Raw genomic sequence first — 16,800 nt, 5'->3', positions numbered from 1 at the left:
CTGTAGAGCAGGTAGGAGTATTATGGGAACTGTAGTTCTTTAACAGAAGGCGAAGCAGTTAAATATTACAGCCACAACTGTATGAAAATGATGCAGCTTCTGTTAAAATGTGTCATATATGTTGCATTATGCTGTCACCTATTGACCAAAGTCATAATTGCATATAGTGTTGTTCTGCTTAATCAGTAATTTCCCCCATACTCCATCTTTGTGTGTGATGTAAGTTCCTCCTGAGCTCAATGTTACTTCCTGTCCTCCATGTGTTGGGAGGTGCTGGGAAGGATATACTTTCTTTGACCGGCTGCATTTGTTCATCTTCCTGAGTCTGGAATGAACAGCATTTGTGAGTACTGGATGCCAGGGAAGGATTGATTCTACTCACCTGCAGGCATAGAGATTTCAGGGGAAAATAAACCACTTTTATCACAACTGGAATATATATATATACTATATATAATGCATTGCTTGGACATGGCATGCTGTCGTTTATAGCACTGAAAATTGTTTTTGATATTGCAAATTATTTGTTCATCTGTGGAGTACAATATTACTGTATTTTTTTGTTATTTACTGGATCTGGTCACTCTGTGGAGTAATTACTTTTATCTTGCTGTTTAAAAGCGTTGATATTTTGTGCAATTTGAATTTGATTTATTCCATGCATGTTCATTTCATTACCTAGGCTTTTAATCAGAGACTGCAATAGGCACTAATTCTATTATGATTATTTAAATACTGCAACTTAAGAGCTGAAATAATTTATAAGACAATGCAAGTCGGAACCTCCTACTACTTTCTGATGATAACTCATATTTGCATGTTGGAGCATACTGGGAGTTGTAGTCCAACAACAGCTATGAAGCCAAGGTTAAGAGCCAATGTTAAGAGGTGAAAGTTATTTGCTTTGAAATGTTTGCACTGGTGGCAGTTTTCCAACTGACTTTGGGATACACTTCCCAAGCAATATGACCCGTTCTAAGGGTGTTGGAACATCAGTATAATCTGTAGATTGTGCACCATGCATGCTACTAAATATAACAGGTTACTGCTCCCTTATTTGGTAATAAAGTTCATTCACTTGTGTGACGTTCCTTCATAGAACAAATAAAAAAATGTATTTATATGTTGGGTCATGAACTAAAGTGCTGTGGGGTGACAGACAATTTGTGTGTCCATACTCCTGAGATATAAGTGTTATGGTTCCATTAGAAAATGGTAGAAATGATGTAGAACCACTAGGTTAAAGATGTGTCCCCTTTGGGGGAGTGGGGGTGCCCAACATGGCGCTGTGCCCTAGAAGAGGGTAGAATGGAACTGTGTTATTTTAAATAGAATACCAGCCCAGGCCACAAGAATGTCAGAATGTAAAGAATAGATAAAGACTAGAAGTAGCTTGCATGAAAATAGCAATGACCGGTCTCCATCACTGCACGTCTTAAAACACGTCCTTGTTCCTGTTGCAGATGGGTAAAAAATCTCTCTGACTTCAATGGCTGGATTGGTACTGGGACATTCTTAACATGGCCGGGAGCTGCAGGCTTCTCACCGCCTCAATATCTCAGCTGCTGCTGAGGAGAAAAGGCCGGGGGGCCGCGCTGCTCTTGTGGGGCAGGAGGAGCTGCCCGGAGAGCTGCGGGGGGCAGGCAGGGAGAGAGTGGAGCAGAGTGCAGGAAAACAGGAGATGGCTGGAGAGGTCATACTGTAGCGGTCAGGTAATGGATCTTTATACTGTGTAATGTGCTACATACACCTTAAGTGCACAATTGATAGATGCTTAATCCACCCCGGCTGTGAGGGAATTGTAACCTGTGCTTCAGTGTTTGCGGACCCCAGTTATTACACAGTGTGAGTCTGTTCATGCCTCAGTAATGATGCATAGTGATAGTAGTATTTAAAAACATGAAGGTGCGTGGCTGAGATAAGATATGTTACATTGTTTTTACTAAATTTCCAAAAACATCTTATTATTAACATGTATTTTTAAAGCTCCAACGTATTCCTCAGTGCTGTACCATGAATGGGTTTATACAAAGAACTATTACATGCATAGCAACCAATACAAGAGGTGAACAATCTTGGAGCCATGATATTTGCTGTCTTTTTCAAACATTCAAGTTTTTTGCACTTCACTGTAACTTGTATGAGCACAGCGTCGGACTGGGGTGCGCAGGGCTCTATAGATTAAAAATTGCTTGCCAATATGATATTTTACCTGCAAACGGCAAACGCTTTTACTGTGGTGAAAAAAACGGAAATGCTTTTATCCCAAAAAAAAAAGACTGATGCAGGATGTTCAGGTGCAGACACATAGAGGGCTCACAAAAATCTCATTATGCTCACTTTTCCATATAACTTGAACATGACAGGAAATTCAACTTTAAACCTCCTTAGGGTTGCCACCTTTTCTAGAAAAAAATATCAACCGTCCTATACTTTTATAATATTGCCCTATTAATAACACTGGTGTCAAGCAGCATTTTTACCTGCCAGGCCAGTAAAATACCAGCCAGATGTCAACCCTAAACCTTCTGCTTATTTTCCAGTGGCCTTTTGGCTCATTCCTGTTCGTGCTGGAGCTTAAAACATAATTGAATGAATATAGTGTATGAAAAATTACTACAGACACCAGACAAAAAGGTTGTGATATTTAGGGTTCCTGAAATCACTCTTGTCAACGTCATTGCTGCTTGACGTTGGCTTCTGAAATGGTTAAACTGTATCTATTTCTGTAGCCATGGCAGACTAACTTTATAGTTCACTGGTTATAGATTCAGAGAAACGATCTCCATCTTCATGTGTGAAAATGGGCCTAGAAACACCAGACCTGAGATATCATGATTTATTGAATGACATAATATAGGTGCGGTGGCCATTTTCTTGGTGGGCAAAAAAGGATTCACAAAAGAGGCTTAAAGAAATTATAGGCAATAACAGCTTCAAAGAAAAAAACACATAAAATGTTTTATAACGTGGGACCATTGATAAGGATTCCCAAATCTGTTCATTGATAATCGACTTGTTTATTACATTAACAGCCTTTCTCGACATTTGTTATCCCTAAGGTTCAGTCATTTCAATTGAACCATAGATACGGAAGTAGAGATTGCGCGGCAATGACATCATCGTTACTAATAGCAACTACTGCTAGTGACTCATCCCCCTCTGCCAAGGGAAACTACATTCCCCACAATGCATTGTGCTCCCGCTGGGCTTGTGTAATTGGATCTCTTTCTCTCTCTTTTGACACAAAAACCTGTGCCATTTTGACTTACTGCTGTCTGGTCGTTCAAGTGACAAGGTTAGTTTGTTACCCAGCCATATATCTGCTCTAGTCGTCTTGCCCCACTCCGGAAACATTTAACTCCCTTCCAAACTTTTTTCAGAGCTCCGTTTCCGGCTGTTTCCTTGTGCTGGTGCATTCCTGGCCCCCTCTCCGCTCTGTGCTACAAACTCCGCGTCTTATTTACTGCTCTGTTTCTGATTTTCTTTAGTTCAAGTTGTGTTACACCCTGGCCTTCACGCACGTTCTGACCTTCTCCCAGCCTCTTCTTACTGTGTCTATAATCTGTCAAAGAAACCACAATACACGCCGCTGTACCCCTAGCCCACACATACATATATACTGCTAGTGGTCTGCTACATTCCAGTCACTCAGTTGCTCTGTTCCCAGTCTATTACCTCCTTTGTGCATGCTCATAACTTCTCTATACAACTTCACCCTGACCTCTCACCTCTCTATGTCCTTTGTTACCCCCTACATTTCATTTGCACTCATTGTGCACATAACCCACCTCATGTCCCTGATAAGTCATAACCCTCACCTCTCTCATTACTGCGCACACCCCTCATAACCCCATGCTCACCTCACCCCCACTGTACACGTTGCTGATAACTCATTCCTTGTCCTCTCCCATAACTCTGCAGATTCCTCATAACACCCCATGTCCACATAACCCCTTACTAGAGTTGCCACCTTTTCTGGAAAAAAATACCGGCCTTCCTATATATTTATCTTTTTTTTCTTATTAATAATATTGGGATCAGCCATCATTTTTACCATCCAGGTGGCAACCCTACCCCTTACAGTGCTCATCCCTCATAACCTCTTTATCTTCTCCCATAGGGCAGGGGCACACGTGCAGATTCGGGGAGATTTAGTTGCCTGGTCGACTAATCGCTTCTTCTTCCGGGCGACAATCTCCTTAAGCTGCATTCCGCATGTTAAATGAAAAATCGCCTGCGGCAATGCACTCGTGGCGCTTCGATTTCTGAACTCGCCTGATGTTTCCTCGTAAGACAACTTCAGAAATCGAAGCGCCGCGAGTGCCATTATGCTGGCATTTTCTCATTATAGCAGGGGAAGGCAGTTTGAGGAGATTGTCGCCCGGAAGAAAAGACGATTAATCGTCAGGCGACTAAATCTCCCCGAATCTGCCCATGTGCCCCTGCCCATAACCAATCTTCCTTATCCTCTCCGACCACTGTCCAAATTCCTCATTCTTTCACCTCTCTGTTAGAGAGACCTCCCTTCCCCAGTTCTCTCCTCACTTTGCCAATCTGTCATAATGCTCTTCCTATACCTCACATACCAAGCGTAACCTATTTCCTTACCTTTTTTTTCTCACTGTGCACATCACTTATAACCATACCTTTCTTAAATCTCTGCACATCCTTTATAACCCAGCTGTCCCTCTTACTGTTCATGACTTTGTCACAAAACATGTGAGCAAAGGTGGCCATACACGGGCAGATAAAGCTGCCGATATCAGTCGTTTAGACCAATTTGACAGCTAATCTGCCCGTGTATGGAGGCTTCCGGCGGGTCTTTCCGATTGATATCGAGTCGATATCGATCGGGAAGGTTTGATTTTTCTCCCGACCGACCTATCATAGCCCATTGCGCTCGTCGTAATCCGCTCATTCGGCCATAGGGCCAAACGTTCAGATTACCCTGATATATCCCTGCCGTTGGCATATTGGCGAAAAGATCCGCTCGTTTGACGATGGCGCCAAACGAGCGATCCTATAGTGTATGGCCACATTAAACCAATTTTTTCCACTTTTTCCTTTCCCGCCCCTAATTTACATATGCCAGTTAGGATTCAGTTCGGTATTCAGTCGAATATTCCACAAAGGATTCGGGGATTGGGCAAAATCCAAAATAGTGGATTCGGTGCATCCCTACTTACAAACTGCTTTCCTTATCCCTAATTGCACATACTTTATCCCCCTTCCTTATGCTGTACCTGGTTGTGTGCATCCCTCTCAACACCCCTTGCACACATCTTTACTTTTTCCATTCCCACACTGTTACACTATCATGACATCTTCATTAATTATTGTCATATGATTTGTCCCACATACCCATCTTCTGCTCTTCTCATTTATTGCTTATGATCTAAAACTGCTGGCTAGATGTATCCAAAAAGGCAACATACAATCCAAGTACACTGTAAAACTTCGCTATTTTTGTATTTTGCATCAGTGTCTCTATCTTGATAAAGCTGTTGAAAAAAAAAAGCAGGCAGGCTGCATTGTGTTGGTCACACCCCCACGTCTCTAGCAGAAGGGGTACAGCTGCTGAACTGGGAGTCCCCTCCAGCTCCGTGCTGCTCTCCCTGCTGCTGCTGACGGCCTGGCACGGAGATGAACTACTTGCTGTGAGTGTCATTGTGTGATCCCTTGGCCTTAGCCCCCAGCAGTGTATAGTCCCCAGCAGGGTATACATTAGAGCAGTATTTCCCCTTCCAGTCCATCAGTCTTTGCAGAGTGATTTCACAATAGACACCATGAGTTAATTCTGCTGTTGGCCAGTGTACTTGCTTCTTTTTGTTTGTGTTGAAACCTTGTATTTTGACAACATACCTATACCATGTTTATTTATACAAGGCCTTGTCCTGCATGCAAATATGATGCACAGGTTTTATTTATATCTGTAAGGTCTCCTTCAAATTAGTATGTTCATTGTGATTTCAGTGCTGTTTGCTACGTCTGGGCATATCTGTCACCACTATTGGAATTGCATGACTCCATAAATATCTAGTGTCCCAGCTGTGTGTGTGTGTGTGTGTGTGTGTAGCAAGATGTTTGCATAAGCTGTACAAGGTTCCACTCCATAGCATTGCTAGTCACGTTCAGTTCTTCAGACTCGCATGGAAGTTAAATTGCTTTGCAACTACCCTGTAATTAATTGCATGTGATTCAGTGTTACTTCCAACCTGGAGTACTGAATTTCCTACATGAAGTACTAAAGTGTTACTTCCTAACTGACGTACTGAAGTGTTACTTCCTACCTGACGTACTGAAGTGTTACTTCCTACCTGAAGTACTGAAGTGTTACTTTTTCAGACGAAAAGAGAGTCTAATCACATTGCACAGCGTTTGCGCTAGGCAATTTAAATGTTCAGCTATGATGAGTGATCAGAATCCCTAGTATAACTATGTATTTATGAGTCATTCTCTCTGGATAAAGTAACTCTATACGGTAATTACTGTGATGAAAAAAATTGGCATGCATGCCCACAGCTAATTTACATCCTGAGTCACTGCACTTAAGTATTAGAAAGGGCTCTCAGTTGGGGAAGTAAGTTGTTTTGCTGGTTTGGATGCTGTCGTTTCCATCTTAGGGATAGACTTCTCAAACAAAATGACTTCTTTTAATAGTGTTGGAATGGCACAATGTCTCTGCCTTTTTTGATTTTTTTTTTATTATTTGTGCCCCCGAGGAAGGGCTCACCAAATATAATTTTTGTATTGCTTGTTATTTTTTCCTTTTTGTAATAAATTACATTTCTTTCAACTGGGTGTGCTATCCGGTACTTTCAATATTTACGAATGGCACAAGGCAAATTTGCCGGTATGTTATGGTAATTGTCTTGACCCTATTGTTGCCCGAATGGTTCCGGGGTTTAGGACTCTGAAACATGCTTCGTGTTTCTGTATTGTTGGAAAGATTAGAAAATATTATTGGTTAAAAGAGTAAGTAACACAAATCTCGTCTTTGCAAGTGTAGGCAAAGAGTTGCAGGGAAGAAATGGTGAGAGCAGTAAGGAAAATGATTTCAGAGATTTGAAGGGAATGTTCATCTTTAAAAGATGTACTGCAGTTGTAGTACTTTGCAAAAGAAGAACTTTCCCTATTACAATCTGTTAAATAAAATGCTTTCTTTATATTATTTGGTTGGTTGAAATCTCGTCTTGTGCTATGATTTCTGTATTTTTGGCAAAGTACAGGTATGGGATGCGTTATCTGGAAACCCATTATCTAGAAAGCGTCGAATTACGGAAAGGCCGTCTCCCATAGACTCCATTTTATGAAATAATTAAAATTTAAAAAAATTATTTCCTTTTTCTCTGTAATAATAAAACAGTACCTTGTACTGATATATAATTCTTATTGGAGGCAAAATTAGCTTACCTTATTTGGTTTACTTAATGTTTACATGATGTTCTAGTAGACTTAAGGTATGAAGACCCAAAGTCCCATTCCTGTACAATACAAAAATGTCCCATGTCCTTATTTACTTACAGCTTACCTGCCATTAGTAAGTAACTAAAAATAATGAGAGAAATTTTAACTTTTTCTTTCATTACAAAGTATTTGTGTGCAGCTCAAGGAGGTAACTAAAAGGGCTGATGTTAAGCTGCTTGTAATTTAGAAACCAAATAAGACTCCATTCAGGGAGAAAGGTATGTTATTTTGGGGGATGCTTAAAAATGAAGAAGGGACTGTATGTTTAGTTTGTTATTTTCTGTTTGCCATTTAGCTATTTATTCTTATTCTTTTTTTCTTTTTTTCTTTTTTTTTATAGAAAAGCTACGGTTCATTTCAGAACAGTTGGTATCTGCCCTTACCAGAGTATGATCCTCAACCGCTAGCCAATCATTTAACCACGATGTTCATTGTGCGAGTTCGGGGTTTGCCATGGTCTTGCACTGCAGATGACGTGCTGAACTTTTTTGGTGGTATGTTTCACACCCTGCTGAATGTGTTTGCTGGCTACAAATGTCCAAATAAAATGTAACTGCTATATAACAAATTGCTTTTATGCCATTTTCTTAAAAATAGATTGGGCATATAGTTACTGGATTGGTAGGCAGCTCCTTTAATTGACTTTGCAGAAGGGCGTTATCATTTTTACTCTAGGCTAGTGTAGGTTTGGGTCATGGGAAAAGTGAAGCAGTGTGGGTTAAAGGAGACATATAGGATAAATTAAAAATCCCTAATTTTGTAGGCAATTATAAGTAATATATGGTGTTGCTTTTACATGGTGCCTAAAATTAATATTATCTTTAAAATTAGCCCCTTTATTTGAGCTCCCTATAGATGTTCTCTGGTCCCTGTCCGTGTTTCAAATGAGGGGAGGCGTGTCCTAACGGCCCCTGCCAGAAGCACAGTAGGAGGGGGACAGCCAATCACAGCCTTACAGTCACACAAGCAAAGACAGGCTTCAGTTCCCTATCAGGTCCTGCTAGCTGCTGATTGGTTCCTATCCTAGAGTGCAGTGAGCTGAGAGCCGCCAGCTGCCATGCACAGCCTGGGAATTCAGAGAGAAGGGAGGGATTATTAGGGTTTTTGCAGAAGTAATAAATCAGCCTGAAACACTACTTTTTAAAGCATAATTCTCCTATATCTAAATGAGTATAACGCACTGGGACGTTCTTAATTTTTACACAAAATGTCTCCATTAAGGTGTGATAGAGGTGGGTGTGGATAAAAGATTTTCTGACCAGCCACTTAGAACACCCTGAAAAATATCCAAAGGACAATTTATTGAATTTAATAAGTGCAAAACAGGCACAAACCACCCTAATTTCAGTATGCCAAATACACAATTCTACATACCTTCCAATGTGCTTTCCTTTTCATACATCTTAATATTGCACAGTTAAAATATTTATTTTATACTCCTATATGTTAACAGATGTTTTTGGTGGAAGGCAATAGTAGAACGTATGTCACTGACACTCAAGTACCAAAGTGCAGTTGCTGTAGATTCCTAGTTCTTGGAGTTCTCTGTTGTTTTCTGACAGTGGCAATACAAGAGTACTCTCTGAGCCGCCATGGCTGACACTAAAGGGGTTAAAGGAGAACTAAAGCCTAACTAAAAAAGTAGGCTATAAATGTTGTTGTACATTATGTTTTGGGCTTCTTTACCAGCCCAAGGCAACCACAGCCCTTTAGCAGTAAATATCTGTGCTTCCAAAGATGCCCCAGTAGCTCTCCATCTTCTTTTCTGCTGATTCACTGCATATGCTCTGTGCTGCTTACTGAGCTTAGGGACAAACTCACCATATACAGTACACATACCGTAAAATATAAATGTCACAATATAAGGCTTTCATATAGATAATAACCAGTGCAATTAGCATGAGAATTTAATAATCAGCCTTGTAGCATCAGCTTATATTATAGTCCAACCTCATTTTCTGCTTGTAAATTTGCGATGACCGCTAAGCTTAACTTCTCAACAGCTGCTCAGAGCCCACTGAGCATGTGAGTATCACAGACACTTTCCAAGATGGTGACCCCCTGTGACATTTGAAGTCCTGGACCATTGCTGCTACTGAGAAGATGAAACTTTAAGCTGATGCAATACGTTTAGTATATTAAATATGGCATATTTAGACATATTCATTTTTAGGGTTTAGTTCTCCTTTAAAGGATACTTATGGAAATAAATGCCTAATGTTTCTTGCCAAGAATTATCAGACAAATGTTATGCATCCCATAAGAACACCTAGCTGGTAACCTTTCAGATTCCAATGTAAGAAATGGCACAGAGGGAGTGCACTTCATATTCAATAGAGATGGCAAACCGAGAGGAGACGCTGTCATTGAGTTTGAGTCTGCTGAGGATGTGCAGAAAGCAGTGGAGCAGCATAAGAAGTACATGGGCCAACGATATGTGGAAGGTGAGTTTGGTTGCCGTGCTTGCATCCTCTTTTGCCAGATCCATAACTAATGAAGCCTGTGTTTAATCGATATGTTGTTTGGTTTAAAGGGAAACTATCACCAATAACAATTAGTAAGTAAGACTTTTAAACATGTATCAAACTTTTCTTAACCTTTAAGTGGTCCTATTATTTTCTAATATTTTTCTGCATGCCATTCAGAGGTGTCATATAGATCCCAGTGAGACATCAATTGCCCCAGTAGTAAGAGAGTTGGGCTTTATAACAGGTCACCGTATAGGCATGGTTACTGAAATCTTTTTTTTGCTTCAAAAAGCCAGTAATATGGCAAAAAATATCAGAGCACCTACCTGTTAACATACTGTATTACAAAACCATAGGAATTAATATGAAGTTGGTCTTTAGCTTTCTTGCTGTAACAACTTGCAGTAAAAAGAGCAGACCTTGTATAAGTAATTCATAGAGTGTTTCTGCCTGCTAACTGTTGCTTGTATGTTTACATTCGGTGCAGTATTTGAGATGAACCAGAAGGAGGCAGAGTCTCTGCTGAATCGAATGCATTCTGCATTGTCACCCACCAGGCCGTCCTCTATGTCCCTGTCTCCACAATCTTCAATGGCTTCTCCCCCTAGTGATGGTGTTGTGCGATTACGTGGGCTCCCATACAGCTGCAGTGAACAGGACATAATACATTTTTTTTCAGGTGACATCCTTTTTATCTTTTGCACTGGCTAAATTTCTCTTGGAGACACTAACAGTAAGGAACTTTGCAAATGTTCTTTATCTACAGTAGAACCCTTATTTTACATTTTTCAGGAGACCAGAAAAAAATTGTGTAAAATCCAGAAAAATGTAAAATCGGGGAAATTAATGTAAATTGTAAAAGTGCTCACAAAAACACCCTGAGAAAGTTTACTTGAAGTGCTTCTGCAAAGAATCTGTGTACCACCCACTGTGAAAAGCAGAAGGATTTTGGGAAGTTCCAGAATCCATCACTTCACAATAGAACATGGTGTGGGTGTGTGAGGGGTGTCATTACACTGTGGGGCCCATTCACTTAGTGCGAGTGAAGGAATAGAAGAAAAATAAACTTCGAATTTCGATGTGTTTTTTTGGCTACTTCGACCATCGAATGGGCTACTTCGACCTTCGACTTCGAATCGAACGATTCGAACTAAAAATTGTTCGACTATTCGACAGTCGAAGTACTGTCTCTTTAAGAAAAAACTTCGACCCCCTAGTTCGCCACCTAAAAGTCAGAAGTCCATGTTAGCCTATGGGGAAGGTCCCCATAGGCTTTCCAAGTTTTTTCTGAACGAATTGCGCAAAATCCTTCGACTTCGATATTCGAAGTCGAAGGATTTTAATTTGCCAGTCGAATATCGAGGGTTAATTAACCTTCGATATTCGACCCTTAATACATCTGCCCCTGTGAGCTTAAGAGGGGTGGGAAATTGATCGCTGCACTCAAACAGACATACTGTTGTGGTTTCCTTTCAGTATGTGGAATCAGGTATGTCTTGTAAATGTATTGATTTCTATAAATTCAGAAAGTGTTTATAAACCTTTTCTACATAAACCCAATCAAATAAGCTGTTCTTATATATGTTACATTCCTTTGAAAACACTGATATGACCACATCGGTAAAATCCAGGATTTTGTTTCAAAGAAGCTTCTCAGTGATTAATCAGCATTGCACCAAAAATCAATAACATAACATATGGACTGGATAACTTTTAACATCTGTTTTATAGATCACTTATGTTTTTAAATGACCTAATAGAATTATTTAATTGTCTGCTATTATAGGTTTGGACATACCAGATGAGGGGATAACATTTGTCTTGGACCAACGAGGGCGAAAATCTGGGGAAGCATTTGTACAGTTTCTATCACAAGAACATGCAGACCAGGCACTCCTCAAACACAAGCAGGAAATAGGCAGCAGGTACATAAAACTGCAGTAACGGCAGTGAGGAAACTGCTAGTGATTCTGAGAAATATGTTTGCCATGATTTTCTCTGAAAGATCAATACAATTCAACTGCCAAGCAGCGATAACTTGTGCTCAACAGGATTAATTTTAAACCAGGTTGTAGTGACCTTTTTTCCTTCGTGATTTATTTTTGCTCTTATCCCTTTGTATTTTACCTTTTCAGGGTGATCAATTGTATCTAAAATCAACTTTTGTATATATTAATTGCAATGCACTTCAAGTTACCCTGGGAATGTCCTTCATGTATGCTTAACATTCAACATACTTTGTGTTAAATGTTTTTCTTTCTCCTGCTTTCTTCTTACCAGGTACATTGAGATATTTCCAAGCAGGAGGAATGAAATTCAGACTGCACGTTTCCCCTTTAGAAGAAGGAAAGGAGTAACATTTGCACCCGGCATAAAAGACCTTTATGATCCAGACAACTGCATAAATAATACTAGTAAAGACTTGCTATCTGACATCCCTGAGAATGGTCACATAAATGGTAAATAAATGTTGTTGGTCCATTTGTTTTGAAGACCTTCCTTTCGATAGTAAAGATGACATATTGATGTTATTGATAAACTTGAACACTTTAGGATCTGGCTATAGTTGGAAATATGGTTAAGTCTATATCTAAATCCCATCCTGACATTAGCCTATGAGCTGATTAGTAGAATGATCTGAACCCCAAAAATGATATATTTTTATCAGACATAAGCAAAACTTTTGGAATGTTGGCAACAATTAAAGTGCTTCATCAGAAAAAAGTGTGTACATTTGGCCTGAAAAACCTTGTGCAATATTATGTAAAAAAAAAAAAACATTTAAAAAGGTCCTGTCATGTGACTCAGCAGAAGCCCTTTATGTGTTTTATAAGAGAGTAAGCAGACTTTGTATCTGCTGCGGGGCCTAACAGTAGGTTTTGGTGTTTATGAAAAATGGCTTCTTCCCAACGTTTAGGAATGCCAGGCCAATAATAACTCATTATGCCACTGCCTGCTGTAGATATTCAAGATGTACATGGACTTACACTTTTTCTCATTTGCAGATTATGTCAAGGAGATGTCCGCTAAGTCTGTGGATGTTCATGACTTCACAGTTATGTCTCCAGTTCACGATATCCATATTCGAGGCCTCCCGTTCCATGCTTCAGGGCAGGATATTGCAAATGTATGTTTACTGCGCCCAACCTATGTTTGCCAACTAACAAGCATATCTGTTTTACTCTGTTATTTTTGTATATCTGTTTCCTAATGTTTCTGCAGATAATGTAATTTATTGTTAACCTGATGCCTTTGTGCCATTGTTCTTAGTTCTTCCATCCAATAATGCCTTTGAAGATCAGCATTGAGTACAGTGCAGATGCTGGTGGTGCTACTGGCGAAGCTGTTGTGAGATTTTTGACTCATGATGATGCTGTAGGTGCCATGGCCAAAAACAGATGCCATTCTCGTATGTATACCCACTTTAACCTACTTCAGTTTAAGGGACACATTTTACATTTTTTTTTTGCTTTGGTGTAATTATTACTAAATTGCTTCAGACTCCAATGCATAACATCATGTTAAAGCCAAGCATCCATAAAATGAAGTTATAACACATTTTTGCCAGAGAGTCTTCAGACTCCAATGCATAACATCATGTTAAAGCCAAGCATCCATAAAATGAAGTTATAACAAATTTTTGCCAGAGAGTCTTATTGGTGATTTCCGCACTTCTGGAACCCTACATAAAAACACTAAAAGAAAATAAAAGAACAAGCATTCACTGCAGATTGGGCACATTTTTACAGCAATTACAGTTCCCCATTAAGAAGGTATGAGTTCTGCAGACTTCTAGCAATGAAGAATACTGTACTCTGCAAATATATATATATATATATATGCATATATATATATATGCAAATACAGAGATCTGTTGTGTTTTCCACAAAAAAATGGCTGAACATTTATTGTCCAGACAATTGACCTTATTACTCTTTATTTCTGCAGAGCATGGGTATTTAGAACTTTATCTGAATTCATCTCAAGACAGTAAATGAGAGCAGTGTTTGATATTATGTTGCATGCATCTTTCTTAGAAAGGTAAGTGAAATTCGGATGGCAATCATTATGAATATTACTAATTTAAAAGTTAAAATAAGTCTTAAAATAAAACACAAATCAAGACATTTAGGCATTAAAGCAGACCAACTTAATTCTTACAGTATCTCACAATAAAGGTGGGCAGTACTCTGCATAAATATGAGTACAATTTGGCCTTCCAAGTATGTGGGCAAACTCCATATCATCTAGTATGTTCATTATCATATTGTATAATAATTGCCCTGTAACTAAAACTGGTTTATAGTCACAGTTGAATGGAATATTCATTGTTTCATGCAGACAGAGTCATAATAAGAGGACAAGAAGGGTGCTTTACATATACTAGTATTAGAAGCAATGACAGGTGGCAGACGAAACTCCTGGTGTTCTAGAGTAACTACTTTCCCTGGTTCTACATAGTAACATAGTTAGTTAGGTTGGAAAAAAGACAAGCCCATCATGTTCAACCTTTTAAGTCTATATAAAACCTGCCTAACTACTAGTTGATCCAGAAGATCCCCATTTGAAGCCACACCAATTTGCCTAAGAGGGGGAAACAATCTTTCTTGGCAATCGGACCAGTCCCTGGATCAACTCATACTATGATCTATCTTCCATAACCCTGTATTCCCTCATTTGCTAAAAAGCCATCCAACCCCTTTTTAAAGCTATCTAATGTATCTGGTAATACATCTAATTCAGAGGGAGAACTCCACAGCTCTCACTGTAAAAAAAAAACCAAATATTTAGATGGAACCTCCTTTCTTCTAACCAGAATGGATGCTCTCTTATCAGCTGGAAGGACCTACTGATAAATAAACATTAGAGAGGTTATTGTACGATCCCCTTATATATTTATACATAGTTATCACAGTATCCTTTTGAGTGGTGCTTCTCCAGCATGAACAACCCCAACTTGCTCAGATTTTTCATACCTTTTACCAGCTTAGTTACCCTTCTCTGGCAACTACAGCGTATGTGTGTATATATATGTGTGTGTGTGTGTATGTGTATATGTGTATATATATATATATATATATATATATATATATATATATATATATATATATATATATATATATATATATATATATATATATATATATATATATATATATATATATATATTCTGCCTCCGTCCCTGTTCCTAAGTAACTGACCGCAGTATGTGATGCGTGATGCGCTTCAGATGAGGAGTTTTAGGGGGCCATTTCAGGGGCACACATCTTCACTGATAAAAGGCTGTGGTAGACTTGGACTGGTACAGAAACCCAAAACAAATTCCATATAGACTTCTTTGTAGTTGCCATTTAAGAGATGACACAAGAACATGTAGATTGACTTGTTTCTTTTACATAGGTTTACATATTGGTTATATATTTCATTCTTTTATGTACGCCAATAAAATTAAGATTTAAAACTAATTTAATAACTAATTCAAATCTTCTAAAACTTCTCTAATTTTCTTTAATTCCCTTTTGTTTCAGGTCAAAGCAACAATCCTTTACCTCCAATGGACATTAGCCAGTGTGCATCCTCCTTACACAGCCATTCAACAGAAGTTTGTTTCTAACAAACTGATATCTTTAGAAACACATTTTTTGTTGTTGTTTTTTTTGTGCCTGCTGATTCTAAAAATGTTAGTCCAGCAGGGATCAGATATTTCTTATTGGCTAATGCAGATTTGGCAGCAAATAATTGGTGCAAAATGTTCCTTTCCTCTGTCGCCAATTCAGTCCTTTCTTATTTTGTGAACCAGCAATTTATCTCTTCCTTTTCTTTTTTTTGTATCAAAGTGCCTAAGTTAATAATAATAAGAATGTGGTTTGTGATGCAGGACCTCTGAGCAGGTTTATGCGTGTATGTGATGTAAATATAAATTTGTGTTCAAAAAGTGGAAGGCAGAATGGATAGAAAGGGCCAGAGATGTTTTCACTGAACGGTAAAATCGTTAGACACTGGCTGGTGAGTTGTACAGTGAACTCTCATTGTTTATTGTTTGTCTTCCAGAAGGAAAGTGTTTTGTTTCCTCTTCATTAAATTGGTAAACTGTGGTGGGTTTGTTCCTAACATATTTTGATTTGCATTGACTTTATTAAAGATGATTCATGTGAAGAGGAGTTTTGTTTTTTTTCTCTGGAATAAGTCATAGGAACAAATGGGAATTTCCTGTATTTTATTATTTCTTAACCTTTTTTTCAAGAGACCTAAAGTAAATGGCGGAATCGGCTTTGCAACCCAAAAATGTAAAGACCAGTATGCAACTTATTTTAATTGTTTTTTTTTGGAAAATAGGTAACCATATTATGGGGGATGTCAGAAATTTACTTTAAACAGCTTCCCTATTAAAAATAAATGTACAAATACACACTTATTTTTCTAAGGCTTTAATACTCCCTTTAATGAGACTCCTTAGTGGGCTCCTCAGTGTTTTTTATAGTAAATATATATATATTATTGATGGGCGAGTTCGAGAATTTCTCGACCCGATCCTAACCTGCCCGCTCCCTACCAATATCACGCCCGCCCCGCAGTGACATCACAAAGGGGTGAGGCGGAAGTCTATAAATTCCGGCGCCGGAAGCTTTCAGGAGAAGAGCTCGACCCGCCCGTGACCCGCACATTTTGTCCAGGGGTCGGCCCGAATCCGCCCGACCTGCGGGTAAACTTGTGGGTCCCGCGGGCCTTGGGTCGGCCCGTACATCACTAATATATATATACACACACACATATATACATATATACACACATACGCTGTAGTTGCCAGAGATATATATCTATATATATATATATATATATATATATATATATATATATATAT

The 16,800-nt window shown here is 38.9% G+C and overlaps 1 protein-coding gene across 4 annotated transcripts; it reads left to right on the top strand.

Moving 5' to 3' along the window:
• The first annotated feature begins 205 nt into the window (after window positions 1–205).
• Window positions 206–16,094, top strand: grsf1.L (G-rich RNA sequence binding factor 1 L homeolog). Of its 4 annotated transcripts, none has more exons than XM_018235725.2 (11): window positions 228–343; window positions 1,464–1,712; window positions 7,811–7,964; window positions 9,759–9,914; window positions 10,426–10,617; window positions 11,725–11,863; window positions 12,219–12,397; window positions 12,944–13,065; window positions 13,209–13,347; window positions 13,887–13,979; window positions 15,467–16,094. In XM_018235725.2, the coding sequence occupies exons 2-10, from the start codon at window positions 1,521–1,523 to the stop codon at window positions 13,934–13,936; spliced, it is 1,323 nt and encodes a 440-aa protein (XP_018091214.1). In that variant the 5' UTR covers window positions 228–343; window positions 1,464–1,520; the 3' UTR covers window positions 13,937–13,979; window positions 15,467–16,094. The 4 variants fall into 4 exon arrangements, with proteins under 4 accessions (XP_018091216.1, XP_018091214.1, XP_041433233.1 ...); XM_041577299.1 differs by lacking the exons at window positions 228–343; window positions 1,464–1,712 and adding exons at window positions 3,099–3,298; window positions 5,486–5,660; XM_018235727.2 differs by lacking the exon at window positions 1,464–1,712 and having other exon boundaries at window positions 206–343.
• The last annotated feature ends 706 nt before the right edge of the window (window positions 16,095–16,800 follow it).

Source organism: Xenopus laevis, chromosome 9_10L (assembly GCF_017654675.1).
Source record: "Xenopus laevis strain J_2021 chromosome 9_10L, Xenopus_laevis_v10.1, whole genome shotgun sequence".
Classification (NCBI taxonomy): domain Eukaryota; kingdom Metazoa; phylum Chordata; class Amphibia; order Anura; family Pipidae; genus Xenopus; species Xenopus laevis.
Note: the sequence above shows the minus strand (reverse complement) of the source record. Positions and strands in the feature narration are given on the sequence as shown.